The sequence below is a fragment of the Panthera pardus genome, unplaced genomic scaffold, assembly GCF_024362965.1.
Source record: "Panthera pardus isolate Hobbes unplaced genomic scaffold, ASM2436296v1 HiC_scaffold_11, whole genome shotgun sequence".
Lineage (NCBI taxonomy): Eukaryota > Metazoa > Chordata > Mammalia > Carnivora > Felidae > Panthera > Panthera pardus.
Genome location: NW_026526666.1, coordinates 65883543 through 65909629, shown reverse-complemented (window position 1 = coordinate 65909629; position 26087 = coordinate 65883543). Strand labels below are relative to the sequence as shown.

The 26087-nt window shown below is 35.8% G+C and overlaps 1 protein-coding gene across 1 annotated transcript in view; it reads left to right on the top strand.

Moving 5' to 3' along the window:
- CUNH1orf185 (chromosome unknown C1orf185 homolog) overlaps positions 1 to 23910 on the top strand; it is a 35514-nt gene extending 11604 nt beyond the window's left edge. The window contains exons 3-5 of the mRNA XM_019449334.2: positions 10688 to 10823; positions 21343 to 21379; positions 23200 to 23910. Of these exons, the coding sequence (XP_019304879.2) occupies positions 10688 to 10823; positions 21343 to 21379; positions 23200 to 23594 (568 nt within the window). The 3' untranslated portion in view covers positions 23595 to 23910. The remainder of the gene's footprint in view (positions 1 to 10687; positions 10824 to 21342; positions 21380 to 23199) is intronic.
- The last annotated feature ends 2177 nt before the right edge of the window (positions 23911 to 26087 follow it).

Genomic DNA, 26087 nt, shown 5'->3' with positions numbered 1-26087 from the left:
ATGGAAAGAAGGGGTTGGATTGGGGATGTGTTTTGCAGGTAAAGTTAGCAGGGCTTGCTGATAGGTTGGATGAGGTAAGGAAAGATAAGTGAAATGACAGAATTAATGCTAACATCTACGTTTTTACCATGAGGAACTGAGTAGTTGATCATGTCATTTACTGAAATGAAAAGATGATTAGAAAGAGGAGCAGGCTGAGGGAATAGTGATAAACTAGGAATTAATCCAAATTATATCTTGGATAAAAGTTTGAAAGTCTATTGGACATCCATTAGAAATGTCAAATCCTCAGATATACATGTAGGAACTTTTAGGAGAGAAGTCAAGCCTGAATATATAGGGTATCAATTAATAGAGGGTATCTAAGTTTATAGAACTGGGTGAGACTAACCAGGGAGTGATTGCTGGAAGGGAAGAGAAGAACTTCGGACTGTGCCCTTCAGCCCACCAACATTTAGAAATCTAGCAAAACAATAGAAGAGTCAATATTTAACCGGAAAAACAGAAAGGTACACTGTCAAGGAAGTCAAAATTAGGAAATGTTTCAAGGGTGCTGGGAAGATGGCAGAGTAGGAAGATCCTAAGCATACCCCCATCCCATATTTACAGCTAGATATCACTCATATCTAAGTCAATAAACCAGAAAGAGATCCAAAGACTGGCAGAACAACCTCCCCAACTAAATGTGGAGAAGCTGTATCAGAGAAACTAGGAAATGCAGAAACTGTGGTCAAGAGTTGCCCACAGGAGGGAAAGAGCTGTGGTTATGGAGAGGGGAAAATACCAGGAAGCCCACACAGGGAAAGCAAATCCCCATAAGTCTGGCTTTGAAAACCAACAGGGCTGAATTCTGTGAGATTGTATAACCAGCACAACTTGGAGCCTGGAGTTTTCAACGTCAGAGGGCAAGTGATAGCTGGGTGTCTGCCCTCAAAGCAACAACAGCCTGAGGAGAGGCAACATAGAAGCAACAGCTTGAAGAATGGGAGGGAGATCTGTTTCTACTGATTTCAGAGCTTATTGGGGGATTTCTCTGGGAACAAAAGAGTTGGCAGGTGCCATTTTCCTCCCCTGCCCCCAAACATAAACACAGAGCCATCTGGGAGGGGTGGCACTGCACAGGCACTTGCTACCTAACCTGCTAGTACTGTGCCCTGCCCAAAAATTCTTCTGAGGACTCACCAACTCCAAGCTTGCTGTCTCAGCTCTGGACCCAGTGCAGCTTTTGTTAATGCTATGCACACTGCACCCACCCACTGCCTGTACATGCTGTGCTCCTGCAGCCACCACACGTTGGAGGGTCCAACTTAGGACTAGTAGCTCAGTGCAAATTTTGCTAACATCACATGTGCCCCACCCAGCTGCCAAGCACCCCCCACCCCCGCTTTGGCTGCCACCACTACACCCTCCCACGAGGCTGTGGGAGGTTCAGCCTAGGACTAAGGGTTGGGTACAAATTTTGCTAACACCACCACCCTGCCCCCACATCCTTCTGCTGTCACACCCCCAGAGCTGGCCTACCTGGACCTCATTAACATTGCAGAGAGCAAGCACAGCCTACAATAGGCAAAAAGTCAGGGCAGACATCTGGACTGAAATGAAAAGCGACTCAGACACAATAGCAGGATGCAGGCAACACACATAGGAGACTCCTCTGAAGAGCCAGGTTCTGGTGAACAGGGAATACTGCACTGCGGGACACTACAGGACCTCTTCTTCATAAAGCCACTACTTTCAAGAGCAGAAGGCACAGCTGACTCCTAACACATAAGAAACAGACACAGAAGGTTAGACAAAATGAGGAGACAGAGAAATATGTCTCAAATGAAAAAACAAAACAAAATCACAGCAGGAAGTTTAAGTGAAAGAGAAATAAATCATATGCCTGATACAAAATTTAAAGTAATGAACTTAAGATAGTCACTGGACTTCAAAAAATGGTGGAAGACACCAGTAAAAACCTTGAAAAAAGGATAAAAAATAATATATCAGAGATGAAGAACAGAATACATGAAATTAAAAATACAATAGATGGAATAAATAGTAGGCTACAGGAAGCAGAGGAACATATCAGTGATGTGGAGGATAGAATAAAGGAAAGTAATCAAGCTGAATAGGTGAGAGACAAATACTGCATGATGAGAATAGACATTGCCTCCCAGCCTTTGGGCTAAGATAAAGTGAAGAACAGACTTATATAACTCAGTGGCTCCATCAAGCATAATTACTTTCATATTAGAAGGATCCCAGAAGAAGAAAGAGAAAGGGGGGGAGGGACAAAAATGTATTTGAAGAAATAATATCTGAAAACTTCCTAAATCTGGGGAGGGAAACAGAGATCCAAATACAGGAGGCACAGAGATCCCCTAACAAATTCAACCCAAGAAGGTCCACACCAAGACACATAGTAATTAAAATGTCCAAAAAAAAGTGATAAAGAATGTTAAAGGTGCAAGAGAAAAGAAGATAGCTACTTACAAAGGAAAGCCCATTAAGCTATAAGCTGATTTTTCAGCAGAAACTTTGCAGGCCAGAAGGGATTGACATGATGTATTCAAAGTGCTCAAAAGGAAAAATTTGCAGCCAAGAATACTCTATCCAGCATGGCTATCACTCAGAATAGAAGGAGAGATAGTTTCTCAGACAAACAAAAGTCAAAAGAACTCATGATCACTATACCAGCCCTACAAGAAATGTTAAAAGAATGGAAAAGCGAAAAGCATAAGTAAGAATAAGAAACACAGGAATCACAAAATAAAAGGGTGTAAAAATGATACCAAATATCTGAAGCATGGAGGGGAGAGGAGTAAAGAATGAGTTAAAAAATAAGTGAAAATCAGCTAAATATGGACTGCTATATGCAAAAGATGTTATATATAAATCTAATGGTAACCAAAAGTCAAAAAACAGTAATAGAAACACAATAAATGAAGAGTAAGGAACCTAAGTATATCACTAAAAAAAGCCCAGCAAACCATGAAGGAGAGAAAAAAAAAAGAAAGGATCAGATAAAAACTACAAAACAACCACAAAACAAGTAACAAAATGGCAATAAATACATTTCTATCAGTGATTACTTTGAATATAAAACTTCCAATCAAAATACATATGGTGGTGTGGGGCGCCTGGGTGGCTCAGTTGGTTGAGCGTCCGACTTCGGCTCAGGTCACGATCTCGCGGTCCGTGAGTTCGAGCCCCGCGTCAGGCTCTGGGCTGATGGCTCAGAGCCTGGAGCCTGCTTCCGATTCTGTGTCTCCCTCTCTCTCTGCCCCTCCCCCGTTCATGCTCTGTCTCTCTCTGTCTCAAAAATAAATAAATGTTAAAAAAAAATTTAAAAAAAAATACATATGGTGAAAGAATGGATAAAAAAAACAAGACCCATCTACAGGCTGCCTACCAAGACTCATTTCAGACTGAAAGACACCTGAAGATTGAAAGTGAGGGGATGGAGAAACAGTCATCATGCAAATGGATGTCAAAAGAAAGCCAGAGTAGCAATACTTATATCAGACAAAATGACTTTAAAACAAAGTCTGCAATAAGAAACAAAAAAAGACACTATATACTAAGAGAGGGAAAATCCAACAAGAAGGTAGAACAATTGTAAATATTTACGCACCCAACATGGAAACATCCAAATACATAAAACAGTTAATAACAAACATAAAGGAAATGATCAATAGTAATATAATAATATTAGGAGACTTTGACACATGACTTTCATCAATGGACAGATCATCCAAACAGAAAATCAATAAAGAAACTGACAGAATGATACACTGGACCAGTTGGATTTAACAGGTATATTCAGAACATTCCATCCTAGAACAGCAGAATACACATTCTTTTTAAGTGCACATGGAACATTCTCTAGAATAGATCACATATTAAGACATAAAACAAGCCTCAACAAATTCAAAAAGATTGAAGTCACACCATGCATCTTTTCTGACCACAACACTACGAAATTAGAAATAAACCACAAAGAAAAAAAGTCTGGAAAGACCACAAATACGTGGAGATTAAATAACATGCTACTAAACAATGAATGGGTCAACAAATCAAAGAAATAAAAAGCACACAGAAACAAATGAAAATGAAAACACAGAATTCCTAGATCTTTGGGATGCAGCAAAAGTGATTGTAAGAGGGAAGTTTAGAGCAATATAGGCCTACATTATGAGGCAAGAAAAATCCCAAATAAACAACCTAACCCACACGTAAAAGGCTAAAAAAGAACAACAAACAAAACTAAAACCAATAGAAGGAAGGAAATAATAATAAAGATTAGAACAAAGATAAATGATATAGAAACTAAAAAAGCAAACAAACAAACAAAAAACAGAACAATAGAACAGATCAATGAAACGAGGAGCTGGTTCTTTGAAAAGTTCAATAAAATTGATGAACCCTTAGTGAGACTCATCTAAAAAATAAAGAAATAAAAGAGAGAAAGAAAGGACTCAAAATCACCAATGAAAGAGGAGAAATAATAACCAACACCCCAGAAACACAAATAATTTTAAGAGAGTATTGGGGCACCTGGGTGGCTTAGTTGGTTAAGTGTCTTACTTTGGCTCAGGTCATGATCTTGCAGTTTGTGGGTTTGAGCTCTGCGTTAGGCTCTGTGCTGAGAGCTCAGAGCCTGAAACCTACTTTGGATTCTGTGTGTCCCTCTCTCTCTACCCCTCCCCCGCTCACGCTCTGTCTCTCTCTCTCTCTCTCTCTCTCTCTCAAAAATAAAATATACATTTAAAAATTTTAAAAATTCTGAGAATATTATGAAAAACCATATGCCAACAAATTAGACAACCTAGAAGAAATGGATAAATTCCTAGAAACATAACCCACCAAAACTGAAGCACAAAGAAACAGAAAATTTGAACAGACCTATTACCAGTAAGGTGATTGAATCAGTAATCAAAAAACTCCCAAAAACAATAGTCCAGGACCAGACTAGTTCACAGGAGAATTCTACCAAACACTGAAAGAAGAGTTAATAACCTGTTCTACTCAAACTATTCTAAAACATAGAAGAAGGAAAACTTCCACATTCATTCTATGAAGCCAGCATTATCCTAATACCAAAACCAAATAAAGACACCACCAAAAAAAAAAAAAAAAAAAGGAGAACTACAGGCCAATCTCCCTAATGAACATAAATGTAAAAATCCTCAACAAACAGAATCCAACAATACATTAAAACAGTCATTCACACCACGACCAAGTGGGATTTATTCCTGGGATGCAAATGTTGTTCAATATTTGCAAAATAATCAACACGATACATCCCATCAACAAAAGAAAGGATAAAAACTGTGTGATCATCTCAATAGACACAGAAAAAGCACTTGACAAACAACATGATAAAAACCCTCAAAAAAATATGTTTAGAGGGAACATACCTCAACCTAATAAAGACCATATATGAAAAATACACAGCTAACATCATCCTCAATGGGGGAAAACAGAGCTTTCCTTCTAAGATCAGGAACAAGATAAGGATTCCATTCTCATCTCTTTTATTCAACATGGTATTGGAAGTCCTCGCCTTGGAAATTAGACAACGAAAAGAAATAAAAGGCATCCAGATTGGTAAGAAAGAAGTAAAACTGTAAGTATTTTCAGATGACACGATACTATATATAGAAAACCCTAAAGACTTTGCAAAAAACAACTACAAAAACTGATAAATGAATTTAGTAAAGTCACAGGATACAAAATCAATGTACAGAAATCTGTTGCATTTTTTAAATGTTTATTTTTGGGAGACAGAACGCGCAAGTGGGGGAGAGGCTGAGAGACAGGGGGACAGAGGATCTGAAGTGGGCTCTGCACTGAGAGCAGAGAGCCCAATGAGGGGTTGAACTCATGAACTATGAGATCATGACCTGAGCCAAAGTTGGATGCTTAACCAATTGAGCCATCCAGGTGCCCCTGTTGCATTTTTATACACTAGGAATGAAGCAGCAGAAAGTCAAATTAAGAAAACAATCCTGTTTATCATTACATCAAAAATCATAAGATACCTAGGGGTGCCTGGGTGGCTCAGTTAGTTAAGTGTCCAACTTTGGCACAGGTCATGATCTCACAGTTCGTGAGTTTGAGCCCGCATCAGGCTCTGTGCTAACAGCTCGGAGCCTGGAGCCTACTTTGGATTCTGTGTCTCCCTCTTCTCTCCCCACTAGCACTCTGTCCCTCTCTCAAAAATAAATAAACATTAAAAAAAGATACCTAGGAATAAACTTAACCAAGGAAGTGAAACACTTGTACTCTGAAAACTATAAATCATTGATGGAATTAAAGATTAAATTAAAGATGACAAAGGGGCACTTGTGTGGCTCAGTAAGTTAAGTGTCTAACTCCAGCTCAGGTCGTGATCTCATGGTTCCTGAGTTTGAGCCCTGCATCAGGCTCTGTGCTGACAGCGTGGAGCCTAGAGCCTACTTTGAATTCTGTGTCTCCCTCTCTTCCTGTCCCTCCCCAGCTAGCACTCTGTCTATCTCTTAAAAATAAAGAAACATTTAGAAAAATAAAAAAAAATTAAAGATGACACAAAAATGGAAAGACATTCCATGCTCATCGATTGGAAGAACAATTATTGTTAAAATGCCAATACTACCCAAAGCAATCTACAGACTTAATTCAATTCCTATCAAAATACCAACAACATTTTTCACAGAACTAGAACAAAAAATCATAAAATTTATATGGAACCATGAAAGACCCTGAATAGCCAAAGCAATTTTGAAAAAGAAAAGCAAAGCTGGAGGTATCACAATTCTAGAATTCAACTTATATTACCAAAATGCAGTAATCAAAACGGTATGGTATTAGCACAAAAATAGACACATAGATTAATGGAACAGAATAGAAAACACAGAAATAAACCTACAATTTTGTGGTCAGTTAATCTCCGACAAAGCAGTAAAGAATATCCAATGGGAACAAGACAGTCTGTTCAATAAATTGTGTTGGGGGGGTGCCTGGGTGGCTCAGTTGGTTGAGCGGCCGACTTCGGCTCAGGTCATGATCTCACGGTCCATGAGTTCGAGCCCCGCGTCGGGCTCTGTGCTAACAGCTCAGAGCCTGGAGCCTGTTTTGGATTCTGTCTCCCTCTCTTTGACACTCCCCCATTCATGCTCTGTCTCTCTCTGTCTCGAAAACAAATAAACGTTAAAAAAATCGTTAAAAAAAAATAAATTGTGTTGGGAAAACTGGACAGCCACATGAAAAAGAATGAAACTAGACCACTTTGTGATACCATACACCAAAATAAATTCAAAATGGATTAAAGACATAAATGTGAGATTTTAAACCATGAAAATCCTAGGAGAGAGGACAAACAGTAATTTCTCTGACATTGGCCATAGCAACATTTTTCTAGATATGTCTCCTGAGGCAAGGAAAATAAAAGAAAATAAGCTATTGGGACTACCTCAAAATGAAAAGCTTCTGCACAGCAAAGGAAATAATCAACAAAACTAAATGGCAACCTACCAAATGGGAGATGATATTGCAAATGACATATCTGATGAAGGGTTGGTATCCAAAATATATAAAGAAGTTATACAACTAGACACCCCAAAACCAAATAATCCAATTAAAAATGAGCAGAAGACACAAACAGACATTTCTCCAAAGAAGACATCCAGATGGCCAAGAGACACATGGAAGGATCCTCAACACCACTCATCATCAAGGAAATACAAATCAAAACCACAATGAGATATCACCTCACACCTGTCAGAATGGCTAAAATCAAAAACACAAAAAAACAGAAGGTGTTGGCAAGGATGTGAAGAAAAAGGAACCCTCCTGCACTGTTGGTGGGAATGCAAACTGGTACAACCACTGTGGAAAACAGTATGGCAGTTCCTCAAAAAGTTAAAAATAGAACTACTCTATGATCCAGTAATTGCATTACTGGGTATTTACTCCCAAAAGACAAAAACACTAGTTCAGAGGGATATATCACCCCTATGTTTATTGCAGCATTATTTACAGTAGCCAAATTATGGAAGCAGCCCACCTATCCATCAATCAATGAATGGACAAAGAAGATGTGGTATACTGGGGAACCTGGGTGGCTCAGTCACTTAAACATCTGACTCTTGGTTTCAGCTCAGGTCATGATCTCTCAGTTTGTGAGTTCTAGCCCTGCATTGATTAGATATGTATTTGGAAAATGTGTTGACAGTGTGGAGCCTGCTTGGGATTCTCCCTCTCTCAACCTCTCAACCTCTCTCTCTCTCCTGTGCCCTGCTCATGCTGTCTTTCTCTCAAGATAAATAAATAAACTTAAAAAAAAGACGTGGTATATATACACAATGGAATATTATTTGGCCAAGAAAAAGAATAAAATTTTGCCACTTGTAATGATATGGATGGAGCTAGGAGTATAATGCTAACTGCAATAAGTCAGTCAGAGAAAGACAAATGTCATATTATTTCACTCATATGTGGAATTAGGGAACAATAAAAAAAATGAGCAAAGGGGAAAAAGAGAGAGAGAGGGAAACCAAGCAATAGACTCTTAACCATAGAAAGCAAACTGATGGTTACCAGAAAGGAAGTAAGGGGGGGATGGCAAAATAAATCATGTGGATTAAGCAGTGCACTTGTTGTGATGAGCACTGGTGATGTATGGAATTGTTGAATCACTGTATTTATATCTGAAACTAACATAACACTATATTAACTATACTGGGATTTAACATTAAAGAAAGAAATAGAAGAAAAAATTAGAAAATGTTTCGGGAAGGAGGAGATAATGATATTGAGAAGATGTTGCTTATGAAGTTGAGAAAGATGAGGATAGAGAACTAATTTTTGGATTTGGCAACATGTAAGTTATTGATGACCTTTAACAATTTCGTGGAGGGATGGGTTCAGAAGCTTATGTTTGAATAAGACACAGGAGGTAAGAAATTGAAACAAGCATGGACCTCTCTTTAAGGAAGGTTTTTGTTTTGTTTTGTTTTGTTTTGTTTTGTTTGTTTTGTGTTTTTGGTGAGGAGGGAGTTGATAAATGGGCCAGTAGCTGGAAGAGAATGTGAGGTGAGGGAAGGGTTGTTTTTTCTCTCTCTGAAGATTGAAAATATGCTTGGTATCTTCCTCTTTTTCACACCTCCCCCAAATTTGAACCATCACCAGGTTCTATTTATTTTACCTCATAAATCACTAAAGTCTATTTATTTCTTTCAATTACCACTGCCAACTTTTTATTTAAGTTATCCTTATCCCTCACCCCTCACAGAGATTACTGCAGTAGGAGTTATGACTGACCCACTACCTTCAGTATTATCCCCATTAAATCTCTTCTCCATGCTTCAGCCAGACATTTTCCAAATACATATCTAATCAAGTCACTCAACCATTCCATCCCATCCCCACTATATGATAAAAGACTTCCCATTGCTTTTGGGATAAAGACAAACAACACAACATTTAAGACTCTACATAGTTTGCCCATGCATACTCCCCCAGTTTGTCTCCCACTTTCCCTCTTGCTTTCACTGCTTCTGATACAGTGTCCTAATCTGGTCCCTAGGTCTTTACACTTGCTTTTCTTTCTGAAAAAAGACTATTCTTTTTTCTTAGGCTATTCTTTCTTCTACATCTTTCTTCCTCCATCACACCTACCTAATATCTTACTATTTCTTCAGATACCCAATTCAATCATCTCTCCCTCAGAAAAGCCTTCCCTGACCTCTCTAACCAGATTAATTCCCTTTGTTATGTATTTACATGGTACACCGGGTACCTTTCCTTGATAACACTTTCCAAAGTTGTAATTTTTCATTTTCTTATCAGTATTTTATTAATGTCTGTCTTCCTTAATAGTGTTTAAGCTCCATAAGAGCAATAACAGTTCTATGAAGCTAGTGGCTGTGCTTTTTTTTCCCTTTCTGCAACACCCAGCATAATGCCTGACATATAGTAAGTATTCAATAAATATTTAAGGGAATTGAATTCAATGAATGAATGAATCCTAATTGCCTATACCTCATTAAGTAACATAATGCAATCTCTTGAATTAATTTAGGAATTTTCTAGTACCTCTGTAAGAACAAATGGAAATCAGCATCATTTTTTAAATTGTTACATTTAGAATGACTGTTAGAAACTACATTTCCTCATGCTTAACTATCTTTGATCAGTTGGAGTTTTACTTGCTGATTGATTATTTTTAACAGTCTCTCAAAATTATTTGTGTTGCATGGATAAAGATCACAACTACTCTTGCATTGTAAGTATGAGTTTCAATTCAGTTTCCTTCCTCTTACTTTTGCCAGGTATATTATTAAATATAAAGCTGATGAATGAGTTTCGTTTAATTTCATTTCCTTTGCCATTGAAAGCAAATTTATGAAAAGACTAACATTAAAGTAGATTGATTATCTCACAACCAGAAAGAAGGATATAAAAAAAATCATGGTTAATTTAAAACTAGAAATATTAACCCTGCATAAGAAGTAGCATAATTTACATACTACAAATAAAATAGGTGTAATGAAATCAGTAATAGATGAGAAGAAACTATATATATTGATTTGTGTTTTAAAAATTAATATATAATAATATGTTCTGATTTTTAAACCTTTATGTATAACTATTGGAAACAATTTAATTGGTTTATAATGGAACATATGTTTAATAATATTTTCTATAAAATATTTTTCAGAGAAATATTTCAAAATTCCAAATTTAAAGCAACTGATGAGAGATGCAGGCAAAGATCATCAAAGGCAAAGATTAAATCTCATTCTCAGTGTGTTTTTATTTCTCGAAACTTTCATACTGGAGGATACCAATTACTGGTAATGTATAATATTTTATATAAATATTTTCAAATAATTTATTTGATACCATGTCATTAGCATTGTTGTCTTTAAATTTGAAAGAGTATCCATTGTTATTTTTAAGTTTGAGAGACAATAACCTGGACCTAAATTTAAATTACCCAAACTGGTTAGTTTTTATGAGAAATTGAAAACTAAACGAAAATGTCTGCTTTTATAGTTGCTTCTCTATATTTATTTTTTTTTAATTTTTTTGAAGCTTATTTATTTTTGAGAGAGAAACAGAGTGCAAGCGGGGAGGAACAGAGAGAAAGGGAGACACACAAAATCTGAAGCAGACCCCAGGCTCTGAGCCATCAGCACAGAGCCCGTTGCTGGAACTCACCAACTGTGAGATCATGACCTGAGCACATGTTGGATGCTTAATGAACTGAGCCACCCAGGCACCCAGCTTCTCTGTATTTCTAACCTGAGAGCCTATACTCCTCATAGTGGGATTGTTATTGAAGATACATGGAATAAGAAAAAGCAAAATTGCCAGGCCTGTCAGAAGAAAGCGATTTAGAAATAAGAGGATACTTGGGTAACCAAATAATCTAACAAAACTAATTGAAATTAAGTACAATTAACAAGAACCTATTAAGACTTCATTGTACTCTGGGGCACCTGGGAAGCATCCGACTTCAGCTCAGGTCATAATCTTATGGTCTGTGAGTTCAAGCCCCATGTGGGGCTCTGTGCTGACCGCTCAGAACCTGGAGCCTGCTTTTGATTCTGTGTCTCCCACTCTCTCTGTCCCTCCCCCACCATGCTCTGTCTCTCTCACTTTCAAAAATGAATAAATGTTAAAAAATTTTTTAAAAGACTTCATTGTATTCTAAGCTCTGGGAGCCCCCTATTAAGGATGGTTAAGATATGAATCTTACCTTAGAGATGCTAGTGTAGTACAAGTGGGAAAAACAGACACATAGTTAACTTTCTGTTACGTGATATCAAAAACAGTGTTATATGCACAAAGTAAAACAAGGGAGATACCAGTAGAAGTTTAAATCTATGATATAACTAAACAAAATAAGTATTAGTGGTTGATAACATTATTATTATAGCAATAAATAAATATCGACAAATTGGTAGGATATCAAAGTTTCATTTTACATATTGAATATTGAACTCAAGTTAAACTCAATTTTCATTTGTTTAACAAATATTTTTTGACAACAGTAGTTTTGGCACTGAGGCTACATAAACAAATAAGATATGAGTCCAGACCTAGTTAGTAGCCCCAAGTTAGTAGCAAAGAAAATCATATAAACTAAAATTATTACAACATAACATGGTAAGAGCCACAAAATTGACGAAATGCAGGCAAAGGAGCATAAATTGAGGAAGGCTTCACAGAGAAGAAATTTTTAGCTGGATTTGGAGAAATAATTTGCCAGACGGAAAAAGAACAAAAGATATTCTATGTTTAAAAGCTTACAGGTATGAAAGTAAGTAACATGTTCGGTAAAAATGCTATAATATTTAGAGCCTAGGGTTCATAGGAGGAAGTGGTAGGAAAAGATCCTGGAGACGAGGCTGTGAGGATCATTTGCAGTCTAAGCATTTTGGATTTTGCCCCATAGGCTTCACAGATCCCCTGGAGGCATTATGGGATTATGGTCAAGGGCATAGACTGTAGAGCCAGTTGATGCAGTTTGGAATCCTGGCTCTTCCACTACTAGCTGTGTAATCTTAGGCAAATTACTTAACTTCTGTGTGTCTGTTTCCTCTTCTGCAAAATGAGGATGATTTCATCTCCATAGAATTGTTATGGGAAGTAAATGAATCAGTATGTAAAAAGCACTCAGAATCATGCCTAGCCACATAGTGAGAAACATATAAGTATACCATTATGATTACTGGAGGGTTTTAAGCAGGTGGGTTTAATGATCAAGTTAATTCTAAAGATTAATAGCTCTGACTTTCAAATGAAAGATGGTTTGAAACTGAGATTGCATTGCAGAGAAAAAAAATGTTTCTATGTATACATTTAATATTAATTGAATTTACTCAATACCCATCACATGCTAGGCATTTTGCTAGGTTCTATTGGTATAATGATGTCTTCATACCTAATGATGGATACAGACAGACAGTTACAAAAATATCTTGAGTGTTGTAATGGAAGAAATACATATATAGTAGCCCTGAATTTTAACTGTTTATTGTTCATTCAACAAATATCTAATAAAGGCTTATATGCCAGGCACTGTTCTAGGCAACTGAAAATTTGGTAGTGAACAAGGAAAATAAGAGTCCCTGCTCCCCTGACATTTATAACCTAGTGGGAGAGATAAATAATGCACAAGTAAATATAAAATATTATTTTGGACTCTTGATAGTCAGTGATAGGAACCTAATTTAGAAGAAAAGTAGTATAAAACATAGAATAAAAACATGGTATGAAAAGAATAAGGTAGTGCTGACCTCAGCCATAATCACTTTCAGTACAAAAGGATTCTTTTTCTTATTGTACCTCTTTTTCTCATCTCAATTTCTACCTGTGTATTGGCCCCTTCCTCACCTACTAGAGACAGGCAGGCAGGAGGATGAAAGTTATAACAAAAGATATGGCTTAATATATAGAACTAGAGCTTGGTTTATTTAAAAAAAAGCTTTTATTGTGAAATACAGCATATATACAAAAGAGTACCCGCAAACAATTTAAAGACTAGTAAGTGTAATTATTTATGCCTATCACCCAGAATAAGAAATAGAATATTACCAGTAACTTTGAGGTGTCCTGAGTCTTCATTTATCTCTTACAATCTAATCCTCACCTTCCTGTGTACCCATTATCCTGTAATTGCAGTTAACCATTTATTTGCTTTTCTTTATGGTTTTACCACAAATACTATAGATCCTTGAGCAATCTACTGTTAAATTTTATATGTTTTTAGACTTCATATCTAATACATTCTTACCTTTTTATGCAACATTATGTTTCTGAGATTCATCCAGGTTGGTGCATATACTCAAAGCTCATTATGGGCTGTTATACAGTATTCCATTTTATGAATAGATCAAATTTTAAGTTTTGAAAATAATTCTAAAATTAAAAGACCTTGAATAGCCAAAGCAATCTTGAGAAAGAAGAACAAAACTGGAGTTATCACAATCCTAGATTTCAAGATAAACTACAAAGCCGTAGTAATCAAAACAGTCTGGTACTGACACAAAAACAGATACACAGATCAATGGAACAGAATAGAAAACATGGAAATGGTCCCACAGCAATATGGTCAACTAATCTTTGAGAAAGCAGGAGAGAATATCCAATGGGGAAAAAGACAGTGTCTTCAACAAATGGTGTTGGGAAAACTGGACAACAATATGCAAAAGAATGAAACTGAAACACTTTCTTACACCATACACAAAAATAAATTCAAAATAGATGAAAGACAAATGTAAGACAGGAAACCAGCAAAATCCTAGAACACAGGCAGCAACCTCTTTAACATCGGCTGTAGCCCAGAGACAAGGGAAACAAAAGCAAAAATTAACTATTGGGACCTCATCAAGATAAAAGCTTTAGTGTCATATCTAAAACTTTTCTCCAACTGAAGGTGGTAAAGATTTATGCGTATGTTTTCTTCTAAGAGTTTTAGTAGTCTTAGCTTTTATATTTAAGTGTTGGATCTATTTTGAGTGAGTTTTCATATGTGGTTTGAGGTATAGGCCCAATTTCACTCATTTGCATGTAGATATCTGGTTGTCCCAACACCATTTGTTGAAAAGACTATTATTTTCCCATTGATTGTCTTGGCACACTTGTTGAAAGTCAGTTAGTTGACTACAAATGTGAGCATTTATTTCTGGAATCTCAATTGTATTCCATTGATCTATATATTTATCCCTTACATCATACCACATTAAAAAAAATTTTTTTTAATGTTTATTTATTTTTGAGAGAGAGACAGACAGAGCCAGCGTGCAAGTGGAGGAGGGGCAAAGGGAGAGGGAGACACAGAATCTGAAGCGGGCTCCAGGCTCTGGAACTGTCAGCACAGAGCTTAAAGTGGGACTCGAACTCACAAACCATGAAATCGTGACCTGAGCCAAAGTCGAAGGCTTAACCAACTGAGCCACCCAGGCACCCCTATCAGTATCACATTTTAATTATTACAGCTTTGAAGTAAGTTTTAATATCAGGAAGTTTTCCAACTTTGTTCTTCTTTTTCAAGATTATTTTTGGTATGAAGTTTTACATTCTATATTTCTATCTTTGATCTGCTTTTAATTTTTTAATTAGGTGTGAGGTTTAGATCAATGCTCATTTTGGGGGCTACTGATGTCTATTTATTGGAAAGGTATCCTTTCTACACTGTTGCTTTTGCAACTTTTGTCAAAAATCTATTGGGCATATATGTGTGGGTCTATTTCTGGATTCTTTATCTGTACTATTCACCTGTGTGTCTGTTGCTACCAATACCACACTCTAGCTACGTAGTAAGTCATAAAATTGAGCAGTTTGGTTCCTCCAATTTCATTCTTCTTTTCGACTTTTTTAAAGCTTTTGCCCGTTTATAAAATTTTAAGATAAACTTATCTCTAGCTACAAAATATCTTGTTAAGATTGTTGTGATGGGAATTGCATTTAGTTTACAAATTAGTCTATAGTAAATTGCCGTCTTTACTGCGATTGATATTTATATTGACCTGTGCTCTGTGACGTTTGTAAATAAATTTATTTATTACTTCGAGTAATGTTTGTTGTAGAATCCATAGGGTTTTCTTCAATACAGTCACATCATTTGTGAAAAACATCAATTTTACTTCTTTTCCAATCTTTATGCTTTTATTTTATTTTCTCATCTTATTGTACTGGGTAAGACCTCCAGTATAATGATGAATAGAAGTGAGAACAGTTATCCTTTTTATATTCCTGATCTTAGAATGCATAATACATTCAACTCTTCACCAGTAAGTGGGAGGTTAGTTATGGAATTTACAGATGCATATTGTCAGGTCAAGGAAATTCCCTTCTATTCTTAGTCTACTGAGAGTTGCTTTTTTTTTTTTTTTTTTTTTAGTCATGAAGTTTGCTGAATTTTACCAAATAGTTTTTCTGCGTCTTTTGACATAATTCACATGGATTTTCTCTTTTGCTAATGTGAATTACATTTAATTTCAAATATTACACCAACCTTGTATTCCTAGAATAAACCCCCCTGGATTTGATTTACTAATATATTTTAAATCATTTTGGCATCTATGTTCATATGAGGTATTATTCTTGTAATATCTTTGTGAGATTTTAATATCACAGCTATTCTGGTCACAAAACAATTGTGAAATGTTTCCTGCTCTTCTACTTTTTGAAAAATACTGCTTTCTCAAAGTTTTTCTAGAATTTACCAATGAAGTCATCTACATCTGGAGTTTTCTTCAAGAGAAAGTTTTGCCTATAAATGTAGTAACTAATAGATATGGGGCTATTTAAATGTTCTATTTTGTATGCTTTAGAAATTTATGTTTTTTCAATGAATTTGTCCATTTTATATAAGTTGTTATTTATTGACATAAAGTTTTTAATAGTATCCATTTATTATCCTTCTAATATCTGTAGAATCTTTAGTGGTGGCACTCTTTTTATTCCTGATTATATTTCTCTTTTCTAAATCAGTCTTGCTAGGAAGTTTCAATTTTATTATTCTTAGACTTCCCTCCCTTTATAATATAAACATTTAATGTTTATATTTTCCTCTAAGCACTCCTTTTGCTGCATCCCACAAATTTTTATGTTTTCTTTTCATCATTATTCAGTTCAATATATTTTAGAATGCCCTTTCATTGTCTTTCCTGATATTGACATTTTGAAGAATACAAGCCAGTTATTTTATAGATCATAGATTCAGTTTGACTTTCCTTATGATCAGATTCATTTTATCAGCTCTGAAGACATTCAATATTTGTCTACTTTTCACTAGTGATTTTAGTTGATCACACAATCAGGATGATGTCTGTTCTTCACCTACTGTATTATTCCAGTTTTTGCCCTAGCAATTAAATAATTTGTGTGATGACATTTTGTGATCATGTAAATATCCTTCATCAAACTCTACTTACTAGCTATATAAATTATTCTTGCCTGAGCCAATCTTTACAAAACTGTAGCAAAATGATGTTTTTCTAATTCTACCACTTCCATCTATATTTGTCATGTGGCTTTCTACTGTAAGAAAAAAGGTCCCCGTCTTTATTACTTTATGTATTTATTTATTATCTGTATAGACTAATGGGTTTCTGTGTTATTCAGCAGATGATAATCCATTACTATAATTATTTTGATTGTCAGATTTTTCAAAATTTGGCCAGTGGGAACCCCTTCAAGGTTGTTTCTCTGTCTTTTTTGATATGTCTTCATCATTTTTTGATTCCTTACTTCTGATACTATAGCATCATTTTTAATAGTTGGAAGAATATCCATTTTATTAATATTTATGTATCATAATGCATTTATTTTTATTTTATTTTATTTTATTTTATTTTATTTTATTTTATTTTTTATTATATGAAATTTACTGTCAAATTAGTTTCCATACAACACCCAGTGCTCATCCCAAAAGATGCCCTCTTCAATGCCCATCACCTACCCTACCCTCCCTCCCACCCCCCATCAACCCTCAGTTTGTTCTCAGTTTTTAAGAGTCTCTTATGCTTTGGCTCTCTCCCACTCTAACCTCTTTTTTTTTCCTTCCCCTCCCCCATGGGTTTCTGTTAAGTTTCTCAGGATCCACATAAGAGTGAAAACATATGGTGTCTGTCTTTCTCTGTATGACTTATTTCACTTAGCATCACACTCTCCAGTTTCATCCACGTTGCTACAAAGGGCCATATTTCATTCTTTCTCATTGCCATGTAGTACTCCATTGTGTATATAAACCACAATTTCTTTATCCATTCATCAGTTGATGGACATTTAGGCTTTTTCCACAATTTGGCTATTGTTGAGAGTGCTGCTATAAACATTGGGGTACAAGTGCCCCTATGCATCAGCACTCCTGTATCCCTTGGGTAAATTCCTAGCAGTGCTACTGCTGGGTCATAGGGTAGGTCTATTTTTAATTTTTTGAGGAACCTCCACACTGTTTTCCAGAGCAGCTGCACCAGTTTGTATTCCCACCAACAGTGCAAGAGGGTTCCCGTTTCTCCACATCCTCTCCAGCATCTATAGTCTCCTGATTTGTTCATTTTGGCCACCCTGACTGGCGTGAGGTGACATCTGAGTGTGGTTTTGATTTGTATTTCCCTGATGAGGAGCGACGTTGAGCATCTTTTCATGTGCCTGTTGGCCATCCGGATGTCTTCTTTAGAGAAGTGTCTATTCATGTTTTCTGCCCATTTCTTCACTGGATTATTTGTTTTTTTGGGTGTGGAGTTTGGTGAGCTCTTTATAGATTTTGGATACTAGCCCTTTGTCCAATATGTCATTTGCAAATATCTTTTCCCATTCTGTTGGTTGCCTTTTAGTTTTGTTGATTGTTTCCTTTTCTGTGCAGAAGCTTTTTATCTTCACGAGGTCCCAATAGTTCATTTTTGCTTTTAATTCCCTTGCCTTTGGGGATGTGTCAAGTAAGAAATTGCTGCGGCTGAGGTCAGAGAGGTCTTTTCCTGCTTTCTCCTCTAGTGTTTTGATGGTTTCCTGTCTCACATTCAAGTCCTTTATCCATTTTTGAGTTAATTTTTGTGAATGGTGTAAGAAAGTGGTCTAGTTTCATTCTTCTGCATGTTGCGGTCCAGTTCTCCCAGCACCATTTGTTAAAGAGACTGTCTTTTTTCCATTGGATATTCTTTCCTGCTTTGTCAAAGATTACTTGGCCATAGGTTTGTGGGTCTAGTTCTGGGGTTTCTATTCTATTCCATTGGTCTATGTGTCTGTTTTTGTGCCAATACCATGCTGTCTTGATGATTACAGCTTTGTAGTAGAGGCTAAAGTCTGGGATTGTGATGCCTCCTGCTTTGGTCTTCTTCTTCAAAATTACTTTGGCTATTCGGGGCCTTTTGTGGTTCCATATGAATTTTAGGATTGCTTGTTCTAGATTTGAGAAGAATGCTGGTGCAATTTTGATTGGGATTGCATTGAATGTGTAGATAGCTTTGGGTAGTATTGACATTTTAACAATATTTATTCTTCCAACCCATGAGCACGGAATGCTTTTCCATTTCTTTATATATTCTTCAATTTCCTTCATAAGTTTTCTATAGTTTTCAGCATACAGATCTTGTACATCTTTGGTTAGATTTATTCCTAGGTATTTTATGCTTCTTGGTGCAATTGTGAATGGGATCAGTTTCTTTATTTGTCTTTCTGTTGCTTCACTATTAGTGTATAAGAATGCAACTGATTTCTGTACATTGATTTTGTATCCTGCAACTCTGCTGAATTTATGTATCAGTTCTAGCAGATTTTTCATGGAGTCTATCAGATTTTCCATGTGTAATACCATGTCATTTGCAAAAAGTGAAAGCTTGACTTCATCTTTGCCAATTTTGATGCCTTCGATTTCCTTTTGTCGTCTGATTGCTGATGCTAGCACTTACAACACTATGTTAAACAACAGCAGTGAGAGTGGACATCCCTGTTGTGTTCCTGATCTCAGGGGGAAAGCTGTCAGTTTTTCCCCATTGAGGATGATGTTAGCTATGGGCTTTTCATAAATGGCTTTTATGATATTTAAGTATGTTCCTTCTACCTCACTTTCTCGAGGGTTTTTATTAATAAAGGATGCTGAATTTTGTCAAATGCTTTTTCTGCATCAATTGATAGGATCATATGGTTCTTATCTTTTCTTTTATTAATATGACGTATCACATTGATTGATTTGTGAATGTTGAACCAGCCCTGCATCCCAGGAATGAATCCCACTTGATCATGGTGAATAATTCTTTTTATGTGCTGTTGAATTCGATTTGCTAGTATCTTGTTGAGAATTTTTGCATCCATATTCATCAGGGATATTGGCCTGTAGTTCTCTTTTTTTACTGGCTCTCTGTCTGGTTATCATAATACATTTAAGTATTTCTTTACTTTTAGAAATTTAGAGTTTTAAAAATGCTTAACAGTATTGTAAAGAACATTCTGCTAACTGTATATTTACACAAATCCAAAATTATTAACTTGGAAAAAATACATTTCTAAAAGTAGATTTGTTATATTGCCCTCCATAAAAATTCTACCTAATTATAGTCAGCAATATGTAAGAATGTTCATTTTGTTATTCCCTTAGTTTGGGTGGAATTTCAATCATTCTAGGGCCTTATTCTGTGGTCCCCAGACCAGCAATATCGTCATTACCTGGGAGTGTCTATTAGAATTGCAGAATCTCAGACCACCCCCCTTCTGCCCCCAGACCTACTGGATCATAATCTGCATTTGAACAAACTCCCAGGTAAGACATAGGCACATGAAACTCTGAGAGGCAGCATTCTAATATAATTTATACAGGAGTCACAAATTGAATTGGTCTTAAATCCGGCAAGGTAAATCAGGAGCCTATACTGGCATTTATCTTAATAAAAGGTAAAAGTGACAAATAAGTAAAGTGACAAATAAAAAAAGTGACTAATAAAAGGTAAAAGTGACAAATAAGTAAAAGATTGTGAAAAAAGAGCTTAATGTTATCCTATATGTATGTATAAGACTTATATATATACACACACACATACACACACACATATCGTATATATATGTACGGTGTATCCTAAGCAAACCATTTTGGGGGACAGGACAATGCAGATCAGAACAGAGTACTAACACAGTTCCCCCAAAACACAAGAAACAGTGTTATTATCTCTCCAGCCAATCCCAAACACCCTATGTACTAGCCGATTATTTGTCTTGTGGTCTAAGGAAAACCTGAATCAGAACCACTTGCAGAACGTGTTAGAATGCATACTCCCAAACACCTCCCAGAGAATGTTTTAGTAGGGTCTGATATTATGCCCAAGTATTAGAATTTTAATAAGCACAACAAGTGATTCTGATGCCCTGGAGTTCAACAACTACTATCCCATGACACTTCACAGAACACATCTGGAATGTATTGTTTGAGTAACTGTTTTATTTGCTTCAAAACAATAGACACATTTTTATAAAATTCATTTTTTTGTTGTTGTTGGTTAGTGAAATGAGTAAGTCTAGGAATTCTAATTACTTTTTTAGCCCTCTCTAGTTCTAACCAAGTGACTCTGAGTTAGTGAGCAGGGAGAGAAATAATTCTGATGAACTCTATTTCACCCTTTCATTCCCTATCCTGAGACTGCCTTCTTGAACCAATTCATATTCTTTCCAGATGATACCCCAACACTTTTTCTTTTCTGACAACATATTTTTGATAAAATAAATTCATATCATAGAAAAAGAACATTCCATAGTACATTAATTATGAAGTTAAAATGTATTATTCTTATATAAATATATGTTAAATATATTTTAAAAATCACATAGAAACCATTCAGTTTTTTAAATACAAATAACTTTTTTTTTTTGCAGGAGGAACAAAGAAAAAAGGAAACAGCATGTATAAAAGGTAATTTTTCTCAACAATTTATTAAAAGAAATCATAACCAACTTATAACAATTCACATCTTAAAGAATCAAGAAGCTGACCTAAATGATACCTATTGTTTTGAAAACCATGGAAATTCAAGGGAAATGTTAATGGATTAGTATGTGAGCAGGCATATATTTCTTAGAAAACGAAACTTGCCATGTCATATCTTAAATTAAAATGTGTAATTTAAATTTTTGTTCCTTATTTACATCTAAAGGTATCATAGCTAGTGTCATATAGTAATCCTGGAGGGTCAAAAGACATAAGTGTTTTATAATCCTTTAGATTATGCGTATTGCATAGTCCCTAGTACCTCAAAATGTTATCCTCCTATGTAATTTAAGAAATGTTGGAAATAAGGGCGCCTGGGTGGATCAGTCAGTTAAGTGTCCAACTCTTGGTTTCAGTTCAAGTCTTGATCTCAGGGTGGTGAGTTCAAGCCCTGCCTTGGGCTTCACACTGAGCATGAAGCCTACTTTAAAAAAAAAAAAAAGGAAAATAAAAGAAAAGTTGGATATACAAAATGTAATAAAGTATCTAAAACAGCTTTAAAAATTAATGTTATAGGGGTGCCTGGGTGGCTCAGTCAGTTAAGCGCCCGACTTCTGCTCAGGTCATGATCTCATGGCTTGTGAGTTCCAGCCCTGCACTGGGCTCTGTGCAGGCAGCTCAGAGCCTGGAGACTGCCTCAGATTCTGTGTCCCTCTCTCTCTCTGCCTCACCCCCGCTCACACACTGTCTGTCTCTCTCAAAAATAAACATTTAAAAAATTAAAAAAATAAATAATTAATGTTGTACATTAATATCAAAAGCCAATATGTAAAAATATTATAACATATGCTTAGGATATTATATCATATGATATTTTCTAAAACTTAAATTTTAAAATACCAACTGTGCAGCATAAATAATGTAATGGGAGAAGCATTAGTCTTAGAGTACTAGAAGTCCAGATGAAGTCTAGATTTGTGGTGAGTCTTCAGTCTCTAAACATGTCTTTTCCTTTGTGAAGTGGTGCTAATAGTAACTACCTTGAAAAATTATTGATAAATGAGATATGTAAGTATATCAAATCGCTTTGCACATTGTAAGGCACTCTAGGAATGTTAGATGTTACTTTAATTGGTGTAAAACCAGCCCATAGGCCCTTCCCACTGTGGACCAAACATTTTGTAATCTTACAGAAGCATGTTTTTTTACTGTTTTATTTTTTAATGTTTATTTATTTTTGGGAGAGGCAGAGCATGAGCAGGGGAGGGGGAGAGAGAGAGGGAGACACAGAATCTGAAGAAGCAGCCTCCAGACTCTGAGCTGTCAGGCAGAGCTGGGTGTCAGGCATGAACTCACGGACCATGAGATCATGACCTGAGCCAAAGTCAGGCGCTTAACCAACTGAACCACCCAGGCACCCCCAGAAGCATGCATTTTTAAAATTTATTTTAAAAAATCAGGCCTTACTTAGCTATAAATACTGAAGAAACTATCTACATTTTCTGATTTAAGGGACATTCCAGAACTGAGCTTTCTAGCCTGTTTAGAATCTTCTCCTGTGAAAACAGGTTGATTTTATCTAGAATAGCCTTTTCTATTCTTGATTATCATGAAATTGTTAATTCCTAATTACATATTCAACATTGTACAGATGGTGATAGCAACTTAGAATTTCACTATTTCATCCTACTGTCCATTATAACCCTTAAAAGAGTCTGAATTTTAAAAAGAAACATTGTCTTTATAAGTAAGATTTGGCTCATGAATTATGTAATATTAATAGTAAGTCTAATTTTCTTTTACAGCAAATAGAGATCACTCTAAAGATGAATTCTGCCTTGCAACAAAAAAGGTCATTTGTGACCCTTCAGAGACTAGCTCGACAACACATCCCAGCAGTGTTACTTTAAGCTTATCGACACTACAATCTGATTCTCATTACAGCCAAAGTATAGACGCAGCTGATGACTGGTTTTCTGACGATACTCTAGCAAAAAAGAGCTCTCCAATGCCTTTTCTCAGAGAACCTCTAATGGAAAAAGTATTTTCATACCTGTCAACAATTTCATTAGAAGAATGTACTGAAAATGTACTGAATATGACACTTTATGATGATCAGAAAGATGACAGCATTAAGGAAATATTTTCACGAAGAAATGCAGAAGTTGAAATACAAAAATTTCAACATAATATTGAATGACTTTTTTCTTTTGAAACTTTGTGTACACTGAAATCATGGAAAGTTAAAACCAAATTACCAGCTTCTGAGTCTCTTAGAATGTCCATACTAATATTACTTTTCTTATTCCTTGCCATATAGTGGTCCTACTTCCCTTGCTGATTCTTATTTCTAGAAATAATTACAGGAAGAATTAGAGTGACATCATGAACATTAAGCTTAACTCCTTGTATCTCATCAAAAGATATAACAAATAATACAAATGTATTTCAACATGCAGGAAAATAAGAAATCTTCAGCACAAATAGAGTTTTGAATAAAACATTCACAACCTTCCCTTATACTTTTGACATTTTTAATTTTATTTCAATGTGGGTAGGGCTGGGCAGAATACTTTCATCAGCTTTTCTGAATTTTAAATGCATCAATCACCTACAATTCAACTTTTATTTTGTCACGATTTTGGTAAACAATATACTCAATATCTGTTGCTCTTCTAGGGGAGCCTGGAACACTGTGAAGAATCCAGAATATAATTTTTCTTTGCCCTCTCCTATGTCTGCTTCTCAGAATGGTTTCCTAATCCTTACCCCACTGTGATGAAAATGTGGGCATCTATGTTCTTAAGCCTCTGATTCAAGCTAGATGAATCAGAGTTCCTCTCTAATCAGAGACCCTTGGTCAGAGTTCTGTGTTTGGTCCTGAGGGATTTCTGACACCCACTCTGTAATTAATCTTTTTTTTTCCTCTTTATCCTAAATACTGTCCATGTACTTAGTCCCCTTTTTCTTTCTTTGGGGAAAAATTGCTAAATATAATATTAGCTTTTGTGCTTAATTTACTCATACCAACACTTGTGCATATCTTCCCAAGAGATAAATCATACCTATTACAGTAAATGAAAATAAACTTGTCTCAGTTAAGATAGTAGCATTACCCAGGCTGTCCCATTACCCCTTTCTGTCCCAGGGGAAATAGTAAAAAGGATTAAAACACCTCTGTCTTCTAAAGCACCTTGTCATTTCTACAAGTTATCGGTTGTGAGAACATCTATCTAATATCCACCCCTACATCTAAATAAGCTATTTCAGCTCAATGTCTGTAAGGAATAGCATATATATAAATTGTTCTCTGTCCCTTGGTGTCCTACCAACTCATATCTTACTGCCTATCCCAGAAAAGTCCTCTCTAATTTTGGTGAGATGCTATAACTTTCCTACGAATTTGGGGTTGGAGATAAGAGATTCTAGCTTTGATCTCATTAGTCTTTGGAATAGAGGAAACAAACTGGGGAGCTGTGGGCTGCCATGTCCTACCTTGTGGTGTGGGAAGAAAAAAACAGTAAATCTGCTGTGAGAGAGCACTGAAGCACTTGCAAAGTGAAAAGCAGACATGAGAGGTCAGGAGAATGTAATTCCTGGCTTTCTAACAGTCCTCCATTTCCTTGTTCCAGCCCTTCATGAAGCCTGCCCTTGGCTTGGTATGGCACACGTTATCCTAATAATAAATTTACCTATTTTCTTAACCTAGCAAGATCTGACATTTATTAGTGTCCTGTTTGTAACTATTGTTCTGGGCTTTGGCAAAGTACCTTGTAATTTTATAATAAATTATTGTTTTTGCACAAAGCAGAAAGAGCTTTGTTTCTGTTACTATGACCAAAGCATCCTAACCAAATTCCTGTCATTATAAGTGAAAAATAACTATATGTATGCATATACAGTAATTGTTATATTATGATAGAATAGATTGAATTTTGTTTCTCAAAACCTAACACATTTACATGTTGATTAAAATGTTATTCTATATCATAGGTATATACATTTTTCTCTTTGAAAAGACTAATGAACAGTACATATGAAATTACAATGGTCTAAAATAATATTTTCAAGAATTGTGAAGATCTGAGATTTCACCATTGATGCCCTCTGACAAGTTAGCCTTCAATAATTTCATGTCTCATGGGTCAGTGACGAAGGACAGTTTGTTATTCATAGCAATAGCAAGGGTGGCTTTTAAAACAGGCTGACATCCATGAAATGGATCATTTTGTCCACTTAATTATTAACATTTCTTCTGATATTGCTCTTTGGGGAGCAATTACTTGAGACTCATTTATATTCCTATTCTGTGTCCATTCAGAGAAACTTACATCTATTTTTCTTAGACTCCTTATCACTAATTTTCCAATTGTACTCTTTACAAGTCCCCAACCATTCAGCCAAACCATTAAGTACCCACTTCCAGTAAATCAGCACAAATATATAACTCTGAAAATTTATCTTTAGAGGCTATACAACTAGGTCACTGCTCAGTTATGCCTACTTAAATTTTCACCAAGGCCATACATAAGCGGTACTCTGGTATTCCAGCTGTGAACTTTGAGATGATGCTAGCATATCATGCAGAACTGTTTGACAAATCAGGATCAAGTATCTTCTTCCTCAGTGAACTGACGATAAGGAACTCTACTTGATACAATAGGTTATGTGGTGAGAGAGAGAAGACCAGGTA